The sequence below is a fragment of the Spermophilus citellus genome (genome assembly GCF_964194105.1).
Source record: "Spermophilus citellus genome assembly, chromosome: 16".
Taxonomy (NCBI): Eukaryota; Metazoa; Chordata; class Mammalia; order Rodentia; family Sciuridae; genus Spermophilus; species Spermophilus citellus.
This window is the reverse complement of record NC_138196.1, coordinates 6,414,071-6,429,380: the sequence shown is the minus strand read 5'-3', so window position 1 is coordinate 6,429,380 and position 15,310 is coordinate 6,414,071. Positions and strand designations below refer to the sequence as shown.

Genomic DNA, 15,310 nt, shown 5'->3' with positions numbered 1-15,310 from the left:
TTTGCTGATAATTATTTTTTTAAAAAACTGACATAACAACAACAAAAAACTCCATCCAATGGAAAAATAAAATACATAAAATGCTCACCTTATAAAAGCGTGGTACAATCTATATACCACTGAAGTCTTCTCTAGCACAGCTGATCCTCACAGTTAATTACAAAATTATAAAAATTCACCTAAACACAAAGAATAATGATGCTATTTGACAAGGCCTGAAAGCAAGATAACTGATGTAGGTTTATAGAATTCTAAACAAAAATAACATATTTAAGCTATTATCTTTTGAAAGCTAGTATCTCTTAAGTAGGTGGGGGCAATGTTTACCAAATTCATTAATAGAAAATTGGCAGGGATATGTAACTTCTATTTTTTAATCAACTAAAAATAAAAGAAGATTTCAAAATTACTATAGCAAATTTATTTCAGATATATTTTATGTGTTATATAAAGTTCTTTGGACATTTTACAAACTGAACTGATACAGCCAAAAAGTAATAAAATCCACATCAAAATATTTAGGCATGATACAGAGGGGAAAACTCAGTCAACTATTAAGTGAGACTCTCAGGTTTAAGAGCAGTCTCAACATCCCCAAGTTCCAGGGCAGCAATTTCTTAGAGTGTGATAGAATAAGAGTATTAAATCTCAATGTGCAAAGGGACTATTATAAAAGTCAGTTATTGGACAATGTTGCCAACAGAAAGAAATGTGATGTTTCTGTTGGAAAAGTAAAGGTTCAAATCAACTTAACTATCCTACTGAAAATACTTGAAAATTTTTCAATCAAACCTGAATTAAATATTGTTAATTTGCTTTCAATAATAGCCTCCTACCCCCATTACTTCAGAAATTTTGGAGATCTAAATTGCAATGATAATAACTTTCAACAATAATTAATTTTTAAAAAGGCCAGTGTTCTGATCCAGCCCAATAGTTTATATCATTAGAGTTAACACCATTTTATTCAGGCCAGAATTCCATGAATAAAATATTTTTGAATTATGGAACTACATCCACTATACTTATTTTGTTTTTAAGTTATTCAGCCCACTTATAACTTCCATGACTTGCTACTTTTTAGAGATTCAAAGAAAGAAATGTCAACAATCTTGTCTTTACTTCTGTCTCTGAAACAGTATGTGAAAAGTTAGTTATAAGACAATGATAATGGTGTCAAGAGTTTGCACAGTGCTTCCTTGGGTACCTGTATAACCAGTTTGGGATCAGCAACTAGTAAAACAGAAACCACAGGATTACTTATATTTAGTTAATTCTTAGATTTGTTTTTTCTTTTTGTACAGGGAAAGCTTGTTAAATTTGTTGCCCATTTTACCTGCATATTATGTGGCTTGATTATTTTGCCCATAACACCCTCTACTGGAAGTTCCTGTTCTGTTTCATTATATGCTTTTCTTGTGTTCTCTACATACTTTTATTTTTCATGCAACCTACTATTTCAAAGAAGAGAAACTTCGTATAAGAAAAAGGCCAGTGTTATAAGACAATTATTATAAGATAGGTTAACTGAGTGAGAAGTGGAGGAAGGAGGTATTTTCTATAAATATGAGACCAGAATATCTTCTTTTATATCAGAGATCAATGTGTAAGAAAAGATAGAAAAATCATTCATATATATTACATTATGAAAGTCTTAAGCAGACGAATTCATAATACAACTTCAAAACTAAAAATACAATGAATGTACATTTACAATTAATAATAAAAACTAAATTTCAAAAATAAATGTCTCTTACTTGAATGTTATGAAACACTATGGGAAATGACACCTGTCAGGGTTCACAGTAATTCTTCACTATTATGCTATGTGCCAAGTACTATGCCAAACTCTTTTCCTTTCATGACAGTTTTCTAAGCTAGTTATAGTGCTTTTATCCCCATTTACTGAGGAAAAAACTGAGACATAGGGATGCTATGATTGATCCAAATTTGCACAGATACTAAGTGGCAGGGCATGTAAACTGAGGCAGTCTTGACTTCAGAACTTGCTCTTAATTCTGTTATCATGCCACAGTGATAAGTATAGTGGACAATAAAGAAAATCAGGCAAAATAGCAGTGAAAAAAAAAAAAATAAAACGTTAAGCAAACCTGCCAGCTTCAGGTTTGGCAATAATTTCCTCCTGTAGAGATTAAAATATTTTGTACTCTGTCTTCATAACCACTTTTTTCATTCCCCTTTAACACCTTCTCTCCACCAGAATGATTTAAAAGTTTCCAGAAATTGAAAAGTAATTTTTACATGTAAAATAGCTGACAAGTCTCTGAAAGAGGAATAAAAATGTTTTCATAAGATTCACTGTGTAATCTATTTCTAGAGACAAAATACTACTGCTACAAGCTAACTGTAAAGCAAGTACTTTGCACACAGCATGAATGAATGAACGAATGAATGCCTGCATGCATGAATGACAGCAATATTTCAATACACTTACTATTGTAGCATCATCAGCTACAGAAAGAGAGACGAACTCTCCTAAAAACTCTGTGGATGTAATCACTGAGGCCTCTACGAGGACTTCAATAGCCTGTTAGAGAAGCATAAAATCTCATTTCAGCCCAAATATTTATAATTGTAGGATAAGGTGAGAGTGATTTAGAACATTTAGAATGTGACATAAGATAAAATGAAATTATGCACCAAAATTTGTGTTACAGGAGTGAGGGGAAACTCAATATCACACAGCCTATGGATCAGAATTTCAAGAAACCAGTGGTGCCTTCCTCATAATAATCTTCAAAGGACACAAGTTTTTGTATTAATTTCTACACAAAAATTCTAAAGATTTTTTCAGTTCAAAGGTTCAGAACCAAACTGAATGTTGTTATTTTACCATAATCTTTCTCTTATTTCCTGTCTTAAGAGCATTTTCATTCAGTGTTAAAGTTAAAAATCTTCACGTTATTTTAAATATTTCTTGTGTCCTCAATTTATACATCTACCCACGCCTCCATCTGGATGTAAAAATGTCTTTCATTTGGAAACCTCCTCCCTCTATCACTGCTGTGGTTCAAACCCTATTAACTCTCACCAGTGCTACTGCAAAGGCTTCATAGTTGTTATTTTCCTTTTGGATAAAAGTCCCACAGCACAATGCTCACTGGTTGAGTTGAACTGAACATGTTTTCTAACATAAAAATTTACCTTTATTCAATACAAATTTTATTAAACTTTTCTTTTTTGGTATTGGTGATTGAATCCAGGGGCACTTATACACTGAGCTATACCCCGAACTCTTTTTTGTATTTCATTTAGAGACAGTTGCTGAGTTGCTTAGGGCCTCGATAATTTGCCCAGGCTGGCTTTGAACTCACAATTCTCCTGCCTCAGCCTCCCAAGCCACTGGGATTACGGGTTAATTAAGCATTTTAAAGTTCTGGCTTCTGTTAACAGTTGACTTTTAACTTCAATCTTTGATAAATTTTTAATTAAATTTAATCAAATGCTAAAATGTCTTATCAACTTTTGAAAATTAAAGATAGGCCTAGCTAAATTTTATGAATGTTTGAGTTTATCTATCTTCCTATACTCTACCAAGGAAAAAAACAGAATATATCCTGTTGCTTTTAAAAGAAACTAATATCACCCAATTATGTGCTAGGAAACTTTTTGATTAAGTCATTACAGCTTAATTTACAGTTGTATATGAAATTTTTAATAAGTTACTTAAACATTTAAACCAGGCTTTTGGAAGGAATAAGAAATAATTAATAAGAAATTGACATTCGTATCTTTACTGTACCAATACTAAAATCACATTGAATGTTTAAGTTTGTTTCATCATGCCAAAAGTAATTTCACAATTATATTTATAAAAATGACATTAAATATAAAGATAGAAAAAATTAACCATAGTATTTTAACTCTATCAGATTCTTTTCTCTTGAGAGGAACAAAAATATTCAAAGAAACAAATTTAAAAATGTATTTGCTAAATAAAAAATAAATTAGTTAAAAAGTAAATTAAGTCAAAGGTGCCTCGTATGTAAACAGTTGTCATGAAAGATTCTTTCAGCTCAAAATTCTTAGGAACAGGAAGATGACTAAAATAATAAATGAAGAACAGCTTAACTTGTGGCATACGGGACTAGAATTTTGTAGGGGAAATTTATGACAATTAACTCAGAAAGCAATAGAACAATTGAGACCCACACATTTTCAACCTCAAAGATTAAAAAATGTTGAACATTTATTTGGAAAATGAAACCAACTAGTTTTAGATAAGAGCACTTTCACATAGTTGAAATTAAATAATATATAATAAATCAAAAAGCAATTCTAGGGCAATACTAAGAGCACAGGATTTTTAAAGATTATTTGATGTATAAAAAGCATAATAATTAAATTACTAGATCACATGAAATGGGAAGAAACTAAAATAAAAGTCTCCTAAAAAGGAATGTTTTTTCTTTTTTCTTTTGGTACAGAAGATTGAACCCAGAGGCACTTATCCACTGAGCCATATCCACAGCCCTTTTTTATATTTTATTTAGAAACAAGGTCTCATTGAGTTGCTTAGGACCTCACTAAGTTGCTGAGGCTGGCTTTGAACTGGGGATTATCTTGCCTTAGCCTCCAGAGCCTCTGGTGCGCAATTGTGCCTGGCGGGATGCAAGTTTTTGAAAAAAAGATTATACCTTGCTCGCTATTGTATTCACAACACCTAGCTCAACATTTTACTCAGAAAATACCAAGTAAGTTTTGCAAAAATAAAAATAATCAGGCACACTTGGGTTGGGAGGCTTAGAGAATACTAACCTATTCTCAGCTCTACAAATGACAACATACGTTTTGAAAAATAATGACCCTGCAGAGGTTGCAGAAGGGAGGCTCAAGGATTGCCTATTTCTTCCTCTCAAATAGCAGTAAGTTTAAATTCAACCATTTCTAATACTTACTAATTCAGCATATTGCCCAGAGCAGTGATAATTTACACTATGCTAAAAAAAAAACCTAAATTAATTTTAAAAATTCAAATAGCTATTATCATGGTTTCTTTTTCTCCTCAGATCTTTTATTCCTGAGTAACCTCAATGAGGTCTTGCCTGGATAAGACCTTGTCTCCCCTTGTTTATTTCTCTCTTATGTACTTTTTCTCTGTAGCACTTAAAAAAAAATTGGGGGGGGGTCCTACTTCATCCCTTTACAATTCTCTAATTTCTAGAAAAGTACATGGCACACAGTTGACACTTGATTATCATGTTTGCTGACTGGAGTAATAAATGAACTTCCCCAAGATCACAGAACTGATAAATGGTAGAAATGGGATTTGAATTATGACTCCAAAGTTTACAAATTTCACAGCTACTCTATAATGTCCATAATAACTCACAACTATTTAATAAAAGAACAAATCTAGTCAAAATGATTCTAATGCTCTTCTCTGACACAAATAATGAACCTCATATAATAATGAGGGAAATGCCCATCTTTCCATCATCAAAAATTAAGATTCCTTATAACACAGATTATGAAAACTCACTCTTAAATACAAGAAGTAGCTGAGCAGTTGAATAATTGAATATTTTGCATAAAAAAGCTTTTAGGTCTAGAGATATTTCAAAAGTTAACAATCTTCTCTAGATTTCATTGCTGTTGGATACAAAAAAAATGTTTTTTTTATTTTCAAAATATAGATTCTAGTAGAATTCACATTACTCTGGGACAGGACCTACAGAGCCCACAAAAACTCACCACTGCATTAGCAGATATGCAAAATCGTCACTGCTACCATCCTAATTCAAATAAGTCATCATTTTCCTACACTAATTAATCTCTTCTTTATCTCTCTCTCTCTCTCTCTCTCTTTTCTTTTTTGGTACAGGGGATTGAACCCAGGGGTGCTTAACCACTGATTCACATCCCCATCCCTTTTTTTATTTTGTAAATTTTGAGACAGGGTCTTCCTGTTGCTGAAGGTCTTGTTAAATTGCTAAGGCTCGCTTTGAACTTGCCATCCTCCTGCCTCAGCCTCCTAAGTAACTGGGATGACAAGCGAGCCCCACAGCATGAAATCCTCTTAACTAGCTTTTGCACCACTGTGTAATTTATTCTTCAAAAATCCCTCAGAGTTATCTTTTCAAATATATATATTAGATTAGGTCACCAAGCTGCCTAAGTGACTCCAGAGGTTTTCCAACACATTTAAAATACCAAATCTCTCTATGGCCCAGAAAGCTCTATGTGACCTGGTCTCTGTGTACTTCCATGACTGCACCTGCTGCTGCCATCAGGTCCTGGCTAGTCTATCCTGTGGTTCCCACAGTCAGCAATCCTGTTCCCTTGGCTCTAGGCCAACTAATACCTTCCCATCTTAGGTTAGGGAGGCTCTTTCCACAAGCCCTGTCGCCTCACACTGTTTTTATTTTTCTACTTGGCCATTAGTAACATCCTAAATTACCTTTTTTTCTGTTAACTTTATTCCCTACCATGTTTCCACCTAGAATCTATAAACCCAGTAAAAGCACTGTACCCCGGTTTCCCTCAAGTCAAAAATTGTTTTATGACTAAATGAATGCCCCTTGTTTTCCTTTAATTATGGTAAGTCTCAATACACCCCAATACAAAAGAGGGATCGCAGAAAGGCTGTCGCCACCCAGTCCCTAGTAAACTGATCCCTGTTTTCCCGGGAAGACGACGCCCAGCCGCTGCCGGGGTCAGGTGTGCTTCCACCTGGCTGCTCGCGGTGCAAACAGGACCCATCTCTCCTCCCTTCCCACCCCGCCTACTCCGTCATTCACCTGCTCGCGCCTCTGCTTCCACCAGAGGGCGCCCTCCGAAAACCGGCCTCCGCCTCCGCCTCCGCCGCGGACCTCTTCAACGCAGCCAGCACAGTCTCCGGAGATAAGTCAATCAACTTTTCCCACACAGACTCTGTGTAGAAGTCCACCGTGTGCACATTGGAAATAGGCAGAGCGTCCCTCAGGAACCGCAGCAGTCCCTGTAACTTGGCATGTAGCGTGGGCAGGTCCTGGGTCGCCGGGAGAGGGCAAGCAGCAGCCATGACGCGCAACCTCCCAGGCTGTAGGTGGCGCAAACATGGCCCTGCGGCATCGACTCTTGACAAAAGTGGTGCAGACCTGATCAGTGGAGCTCCGAGTTGGCCTTTAGTTTGGCGATGGATTGCTTCTGTTTGGTGACGTCTTTCAGGAACGTCCGTCCTGGGGATCTGTCCACCGAATTGGTCCACTATGGCACCCGTCAGGCCGGCAGCGAGGTTGAGAGCCGGTGGTTTGGAGAGGCGAGTTGAGGGGGTTTCACCTGTCGGATGCAGGAATAAGAATGGGAAAAAGAGGACCTGGCGGCCTAACTATCCTCAAGCTTTTTCGGGCAGCGTTCGCGAGGGTGCGTAAGAAGACAGCCATTTAGAAGCCCTTAGGCCTGCGAAGTCCTGGGACGCGCGACCCGCCTAAGCTTGAAAGAAGGTTTTAGGAACCAAAACCTGGGTCCTGCTGGGGACAGAGGAAGCCATTCCTAAAACCGCTGAAACCGTGCGCTTCCCAGAGCTCTGGATGGGCAGATGGGGGTAGAGTTGATCATTTAAATCGGGTTAAAATGTCTCCTTAGAAATAATATCAGACTTGATGAGAACTCCTTTCCTCTGTGGCCCTAAGGAGAGAGCGCCTGCAGGTCCACTTGGGTGTGTTACATTTACACATTTGAACCTGTATTATGGTAAGAATGGAGTGCAGGATGGGGCCAGAAATACAACTTCAAACTTCGCTGATTCCAGATATCGCAATAGCCATTTGCATCTCACGGTTCTTCTTAACTTTTTTTTTCTTTTTTTCTTGCTGTTAGGTCCCTCAGATTCCATTTTGAATGCATAACTATAAAATAAGTTAAGTCTTCTGATAATTGTTAGTTGTGCAAGAAAGTCAAGCACTTTTTTTTTTTCTTTTGGTTGCAGTATTTTTACCTTAGAGAAACTTATTACACAACGTATTGTAGAAAGTTTCTCTAAGGTAAAAAGATGTGTTTATTTGTACGTATTTGTTGAAGGGCCTGATTATGTTAGATGACCTAGAGGAATTTGGTTTTTGATTTGTGAGTACAGTTATAAATTCAAGTTTGCAACAGTCTGAACTGGTCAGTTTTTGAGATTTTTAGGTGGCTGTATGACAAATTTCTGCCTAATCTTTTTGTAGATGGCCAACTTGCTGTTCAGCCCCTCTGCTTAAATTTGTTGCCAGACACATTTCTCTTAAAGAATAAAACAAAATAATTGTAACATTTGAATGCAATAATGTATTAAGATTTCATTTTTAATTAACAGCTTTATCTTTTCATTCAATTTATGTTTTGTGATAATAATCATTACCTATATCCTTCAATGTAGGGCAAGGCTTTGCATTTCGGAGAAAACTGAAGATTCAACAATATTACAAGAAATTGCTGTGGAAGAAAAAGAAGGCTCAAATATCACAGGAATCCCAATTCACAGATCAGTATCCAGATCATCTGAAACATCTTTATTTAGCTGAAGAAGAAAGACTCAGGAAGCAACTGAGAAAAGTTACCCAGTCTTTGTCAGAAGAACAAGTTGATCAGCCTCAACCAGAACAGTGTGGCAAAACGAAAAAGTATGTATTTTTTTCTGAAGTCTTTTACTTTAAATGTAAGTAGTATTTTCTGAAAGGTATTATAGGAAAATTTACATAGGAATTGTGATTTTTTCTTATTTAACACATTTAGAAGTCATGGTGTAAGTAGGTGATCATATTTTCTTGGAAGAATTCTTTTTAACTTTAAATAACTGAATTAGACTAGTTTAGCATAAATGAAGAAGTGATGAAGTTAAAATTAAAATATCTGAGCTTTGGCTTTCTGCCTTACGTACATGTAACTTACTTGGACCATACTAACTCCTATTACTAATATATTTAAGTAATATTTGAGAATTATCGTAAGTGTGGTCAATAACAGCTTAGATTGTAGAGCCAAACTTAGCATATTGTTTCCTAGTGTCCTTTAAACTGGGAAGGATAATAAGTGTGTAATTGAGAGCCACTGTGTTGCATAGCTGTAGAGTAGATCATTCACTGAGGTAAATAGTGTTAGTATATCTTGATGTGTGATGACAGAGTTAATTTATATCAGGCATTTAAAAGGATGTATAACACATGGTAAGTTCTTATAAGTGTAAACTGCTACTACTCCTGTTACTAATCTGGATTTTCTTCAAAGGATAGGAAATGGTTGTAACTAAAAAATGACATGGCTCCACAACACTTTGGTATTATAAGAGCTAAGTATAAACTGTTTCTCCACATGTTTCAGGTAAAAACATAATAAAAACTTAAACTTTCAAAGAAGTCAGATGATACTTGGGTCCATAATTTGTTCTTTTAACACTGTGAATTATTTGTGCTAAAACTAACGCGCACTAGGACTCTAGGAAAAAAGTTTAGTTGGGGATAAAGGCATAGAGACTAAAACTTCTGTTTTTTTTCAGTAGACTTATCTGTCATATTACTAAACAATGGAGTTGTGCAGTGAAAAAGTAAGCACTAGCACTATACACTTGAGTTATTACCAGTGATAATTGAAGTGAGAAGAGTTAAATCAGGAAACAAGTTAAGATTTTTTTTAAAAAAAAGCTTTTTATTTTGAGATTGAAAAAAAAAAGTCATTGAAGAAGATAAATAAACTTGTCAAAATTGAAGAATTGGGGAAATGGAAGGACAGCTAACTCAGCAGAGGAAAGTTGTGAGAAGGATCAGAAGAGAAAAAGGTCACCTAAACTAAGAGAGTAGACTTTTCAAAAGTAGTGAATAGTCATTTAAAGAGACCAAAAAGGCCCATTGATGATCCTTGAATAGGAGGGCATCACTATCTTGGCCTGGGTAGTTTGATTGGAGTTGGGAACCAGAAGTGAGACACTGAAAAGGTAACAAGTAAATAGGAAGTGACAGTCATAGTCTGTGCTTTATTCTTTCTAGGAACTTGACTATGAAAAGTTAGGGGGAAAGATTAGGAGCTAAGAGGACATATACTCTAATAATGGATAATGAATTTTTTTAATTTACATTAGCAAGGGAGTTGCAGAAAAATGTTTTATTGTAGTTATGGTATGAAGATAGTGATAAGTTGAGAGACAAAGGAAAGAAAGATTACTACTCAGTCAGGTATCCTAAGGAAATAAACGGTATCCCAGGTATTTAGATTAGCCTTTGAAGGAGGAACACTTTCAAAGAAGTGAAAATGCTGTAATATTGAACATTTCTAAATGGAAACTAGGTCCAAGGCATGGTGGTGGATAAAATAGAATTGAGACAAGGTGGTCAAACAACTTTGAGATTAAAGTTTCTTCATACAAGCAACTTCTATAATGTCTTTCAATGTAATGTATTTTTTTAGTCTGTCTTTAAATTTTTTTTTAACATTGTAGGATCTTTCAAAGCTTTTTCTATTTCCCATGGTGAAATATTTCCAAGAATTTTCATTTACCACCCAGTAATTGATCCATAATCTTTTTAAAATTTTTTTTTTCCATTAGATATACATTACAGTAGAATGCATTTATGCACTTTGATATATCATTCATAGATGGAATATAATTTTTCATTTTCTGAGAGTATATGTTGTAGAATCATATCGGTCATGCAGTCATAAATATGCATAAACTAATAATTTCTGTTTCATTCTATTATCCTTCCTATCTCCACATTCCCTCCCCTCTTTCCCTTCACTTCCCTCTACCTAATCTAAGGTAACTCTATTCTTCTCTAGTGCCCCCCACCCCTTATATTGAATTAGCATCTGCATATTAGAGAAATATTCGGCCTTTGGTTTTGGGAGACTGGCTTATTTCGCTTAGCATGAAATTCTCCAACTCCATCCATTTACTGGCAAATGGAATAATTTCATTCTTTAAAGCTGAGTAATATTCCATTGAATGAATATATATATAATATATAATATATATATATATTATATATATAATATATATATATATATATATATATATATATACCATTTATCTATTGAAGGGCATCCAGGTTGGTTCCATAGTTTAGCTATTGTGAATTGAGCTGTTATGAACATTGACATGGATGCATCACTGTAGTATGCTGGTTTTAAGTCCTTTGGGTATACTGAGAAGTGGGATAACTGGGTCAAATGGTGGTTCCATTCCAAGTTTTCTGAGGAATATTCATACTGCTTTCCATAGTGGTTGTCCCAATTTGCAGTCCCACCAGCAATGTATAAGTTTACCTTTTCCCCCACATCCTCGCCAGCATTTATTGTTGCCTGTATTCTTGATGATTGTCTTTCTGACTGGAGTGAGTTGAAATCTTACAAATAACCCAGTCAATAAATGGGCTAAGGAACTGAACAGACATTTTACAGAAGAAGAAGTACAATTGATCAACAAGTATATGATTCATAATCATATAGTTGCAAGTTGCAAGTATGTTTTTAATCTTATTATTATTAATATGCAAATTGTTTTTTCCTATTCTCTCTTCTATTCTCAATTAATATGCATTAGTGAGACTCAGGTATCAGAGTTAAGGAGTGAACGAGAAGTGACAGTCTATTTTCTGTTCTTTATAACTTGACTGAAAAGTTTGGGTGAAAAGATTGTATATAAATATGTATTTGACACAATTGCATCATAATTTTGGTTAAGTCATTTTTAAAACTTTTGATTTATTTGTCTTATAAAGTTCTGTGACTATTCCAAAAAAAGAATAAAAAGAAAACATCAAATCAAAAAGCACTAGAAGAATATGAACAGATACAAGCTAAACGTGCTGCCAAGAAACAAGTAAGTTCTACTTTTACAATATTTGGGTACATTTTCCCTTATTTATCTGGAATATAACTTGTGTTTCTTGGGGTGGTATTCTTGGGGTAGTATTCTCTCTGTAAATATATATAATTTTTTCTTTTTTTCTTTTTTCTTTTCTTTTTTTGGGGGGGAGGTCATTGGGGTTGAACTCAGGGTACTCTACCACTGAACTACAACCCCAGCCCTTTTTTGTTTTTAAGACAATGTCTCACTAAGTTGGTCTTGAACTTGTGATCCTTATGCCTCTGCCTCCCAACTGTAAATATTTCTTAAATGAATGAATGAGCAGAATCATAGAATTGCATCATGTTCACATTCATTGATTATTTATATTATCTCAAGAAATACTGCTCAGTCAAGAATAGAATTTTAAAATTATTGCTTGGGGGTTAATAATATGTGCACCTGGGATAATGGTTCAAGAACCTGCAAAGAGATTCTTATGCTTAATAAAATTTGAGAACCACTAAAATACAAAATATGGATGATTTTCATAATCTTGCATTAAAACAAGTAAAAATCAGGGGAGGTGTTAGAATAAAATATTGAGAATTGATTTTTGCCAACTAAAAAACCTACTATTTTATATATTATTTTGTTAGCTATTTTTTTTTAGAGAGAGGGGAGAGAGAGAGAGAGAATTTTTAATATTTATTTTTTAGTTCTCGGCGGACACAACATCTTTGTTGGTATGTGGTGCTGAGGATCGAACCCGGGTCGCACGCACACCAGGCGAGCGCGCTACCGCTTGAGCCACATCCCCAGCCCTGTTAGCTATTTTTTAACTTAGCAGAAAGTTTCAGTTATCATTCAGAAAATCAGAATTTTAATAGACTTTTCCAATGAGTACAACAATTATCTATAGCTTTGACAAAATTTTCCTGTTATAGAGGTTATGGTTAGTTCAATTGCCTTTTTGTTTTTGATTTAAAATAAATATATGTAGTTAAGAAAACTTAAGAGTTTAACAATGGCAGACTGGGATGAAGTAGAAATATCTTTCTGGGGGCTGGGAATGTGGCTCAAGCGGTAGCGCGCTCGCCTGGCATGCGTGCGGCCCGGGTTCGATCCTCAGCACCACATACCAACAAAGATGTTGTGTCTGCCGAGAGCTAAAAAAAAAAAAAAAAAAAAATTAAAAAATTCTCTCTCTCTCTCTCTCTCCTCTTTCACTCTCTCTTTAAAAAAAAAAAAAAAAAAGAAAGAAATATCTTTCTGGAAATACTGGACCCTTATGCTTTTTACTAAGCGTGCACAGTTTGCCATCTTTGGAAACAGTATATCAGGTGAAGCATAGTAAGGACCGTTATGTTGTTAAACATTTTGTATACTTTTAAAATTTCCTTTATATAGAACGGGTTATATAAAAAGAGTTTTATATCATGAAAATTAGCCATTTCTTAGAACTAGTAGATCTCAGATTTTAAAGCTCAACACCATTACACATGGGAAATTGTTAAGAACGTTAAGTATAGACCCATAATTGATGGTAAAGATATTAAAATACATATATTTTGCTTAGAAAAACTCCATGGGGTAAACTAGGCTTCATATACCTAAATTTACAAATAATGATTCAAAACTCAAGTACTTATAAAAATAAATGAAATACAAAAAAAAATGTAATTTTAAGTAATATAATGTAGCATGATGGGAACTTCACAGTATTTGGATAAAAGATTCAGCTCTACCACTTATCAGAGATCTTGAACAATCCTGTCAGAAATCACTAGCTCAGCTCCTCACCTGTAATATGCACATAGAAAACTAGCGTCAAAATTTTTATTTTTAATTTTTGGGAGGTGGTGTTCTGGGGATTAAACCCAGGAGTACCTTACCACTGGAGCCACTTCCTCAGGCCTTTTTTTAAATTTGTTGTTGTCAAATAAGTCTCACTAAGTTGCTGTGGTCTCCTAAATTGGTGACACTGGTCTTGAACTTGCAATCCTCTTCCTCAGCCTCACTAGGATTACCAGTGTGTGCCACTGAACCCAGTTAGCATAAAAAGTTTTAAGACAATGGAATGTACTGTGATTTCACGGTCAACTGGCCGCCTGCACCCAGCCCAGCTTATATACTGCACAGGAGCCAATCAGGATAAAGGTCAGAGGGGTGGAGTGAGTTCACGTGTACACCCATCCCATAGTCTGTGAAAGTATTTTGTTACTTATGAGTAAATATAAGTCCTGTATTTGTGTAATGTGTTATTTTTTTGGCTATGTGCATCACAGAGAAATTGGAAAATGGTATGCATATTACACTATTTAAGAACTTTTAACTTTTATATTTACTAAGAATATTGTAGTAAATTTTGAGTAGTGGCTTTTCAGAACCATTTAGAACTTTGAATTTTTTTCTTTATACTCAGACTTGAATATTTATTTTAACATATCAAAATAACTCTAGTTCTTAATGGTCAAAATCATAATGTTTAGCAGAATGTTTTGCACATATATCATAAGTAGTCAATAATTTTTTAAAAAGTTAAACTGCAAAGCAGATGACAAAAGGGATACCAGATATATGTTTTTGGAAATGAAGTTTTTAGTTTTATTTGGAAAATTACACTAGACAATCTTTAGTCTTCTCTAACTTCAGTGGATTTAATTAGTACAGATATATATGTCTTCTCTCTTTGACCTAATTTTATTTGCATATAAATATGTAAAATGGTTCAGTAACTTTACATTAGTCCATGTTATACCATGTATTTTTATAGTGTGAAGACAAATAATTATATACTGCTTCAATTTGGGGAAGCTATTTACATTTTACAGAATGTAAGAGAGAAATCTGAAGAGTGTTTGCATGGTGATAGCTATCTCAAGACCACTTCTAAGTTATTTCTACTGCTTGTGATTAGTGAACTCACATATGTTAATAATTTCAGGAGTTCAAGAGGAGAAAAAAAGAGAGAGAAGAAGCTCAAAGACTCTACAAAAAGAAGAAAATGGAAGCATTCAAAATATTGAGCAAAAAGACTAGAAAGGGCCAACCAAACTTGAATTTACAAATGGAGTATCTTCTTCAAAAAATACAAGAAAAAAGTTAAATCAGAAATTTTTTTCCTAAGGAAAAATGATTAAGGGTTAAATTCTGCAAATATTTTTGTTCTTGTGAAAGAAAATTTTCTATATATGCTGTAGATTTTGTGACATTTATTTTCCTCTGGAAGAAGGATGACCTGAAGAACTGAAAGAACCTTCTATTTGAGAAACATGATCAAGTATGTACTACTTTTGTATTATATGATATTTGTGAAATAAAAGTTTTAAAAATAAGAGTGACAGCTTTCAAGGAAGCATTTCAAGTACATGTACCTCTTTCAGTTTAGTAATCAGCTACAGTATATTGCTTTTAAATTCATTTTGATGAGAAGGAAGGCAGCGACTCCCTCAGAGTATTTAATATTCTATTTATTTTAAATTATGTGTGCTATAGGAGAATGTATTTTCCAGACACCCAAGAATAGGATACCTGAGTGCTAAAATA

At 34.5% G+C, this 15,310-nt stretch overlaps 1 protein-coding gene and 1 pseudogene across 2 annotated transcripts in view; one reads left to right on the top strand and one right to left on the bottom strand.

Moving 5' to 3' along the window:
• The window catches only part of LOC308635101 (putative methyltransferase-like protein 25), a 56,120-nt gene extending 48,992 nt beyond the window's left edge, over window positions 1-7,128 (bottom strand). The window contains 2 exon segments of the mRNA XM_081269356.1: window positions 6,762-6,796; window positions 6,798-7,128. Of these exon segments, the coding sequence (XP_081125482.1) occupies window positions 6,762-6,796; window positions 6,798-7,024 (262 nt within the window). The 5' untranslated portion in view covers window positions 7,025-7,128.
• On the top strand, window positions 7,074-14,934 carry LOC308635105 (thyroid transcription factor 1-associated protein 26-like; annotated as a pseudogene). Its single transcript, XR_014024341.1, has 4 exons — window positions 7,074-7,365; window positions 8,360-8,603; window positions 11,694-11,794; window positions 14,709-14,934. The product of XR_014024341.1 is annotated as a thyroid transcription factor 1-associated protein 26-like (transcript).
• Window positions 14,935-15,310: the final 376 nt, after the last annotated feature.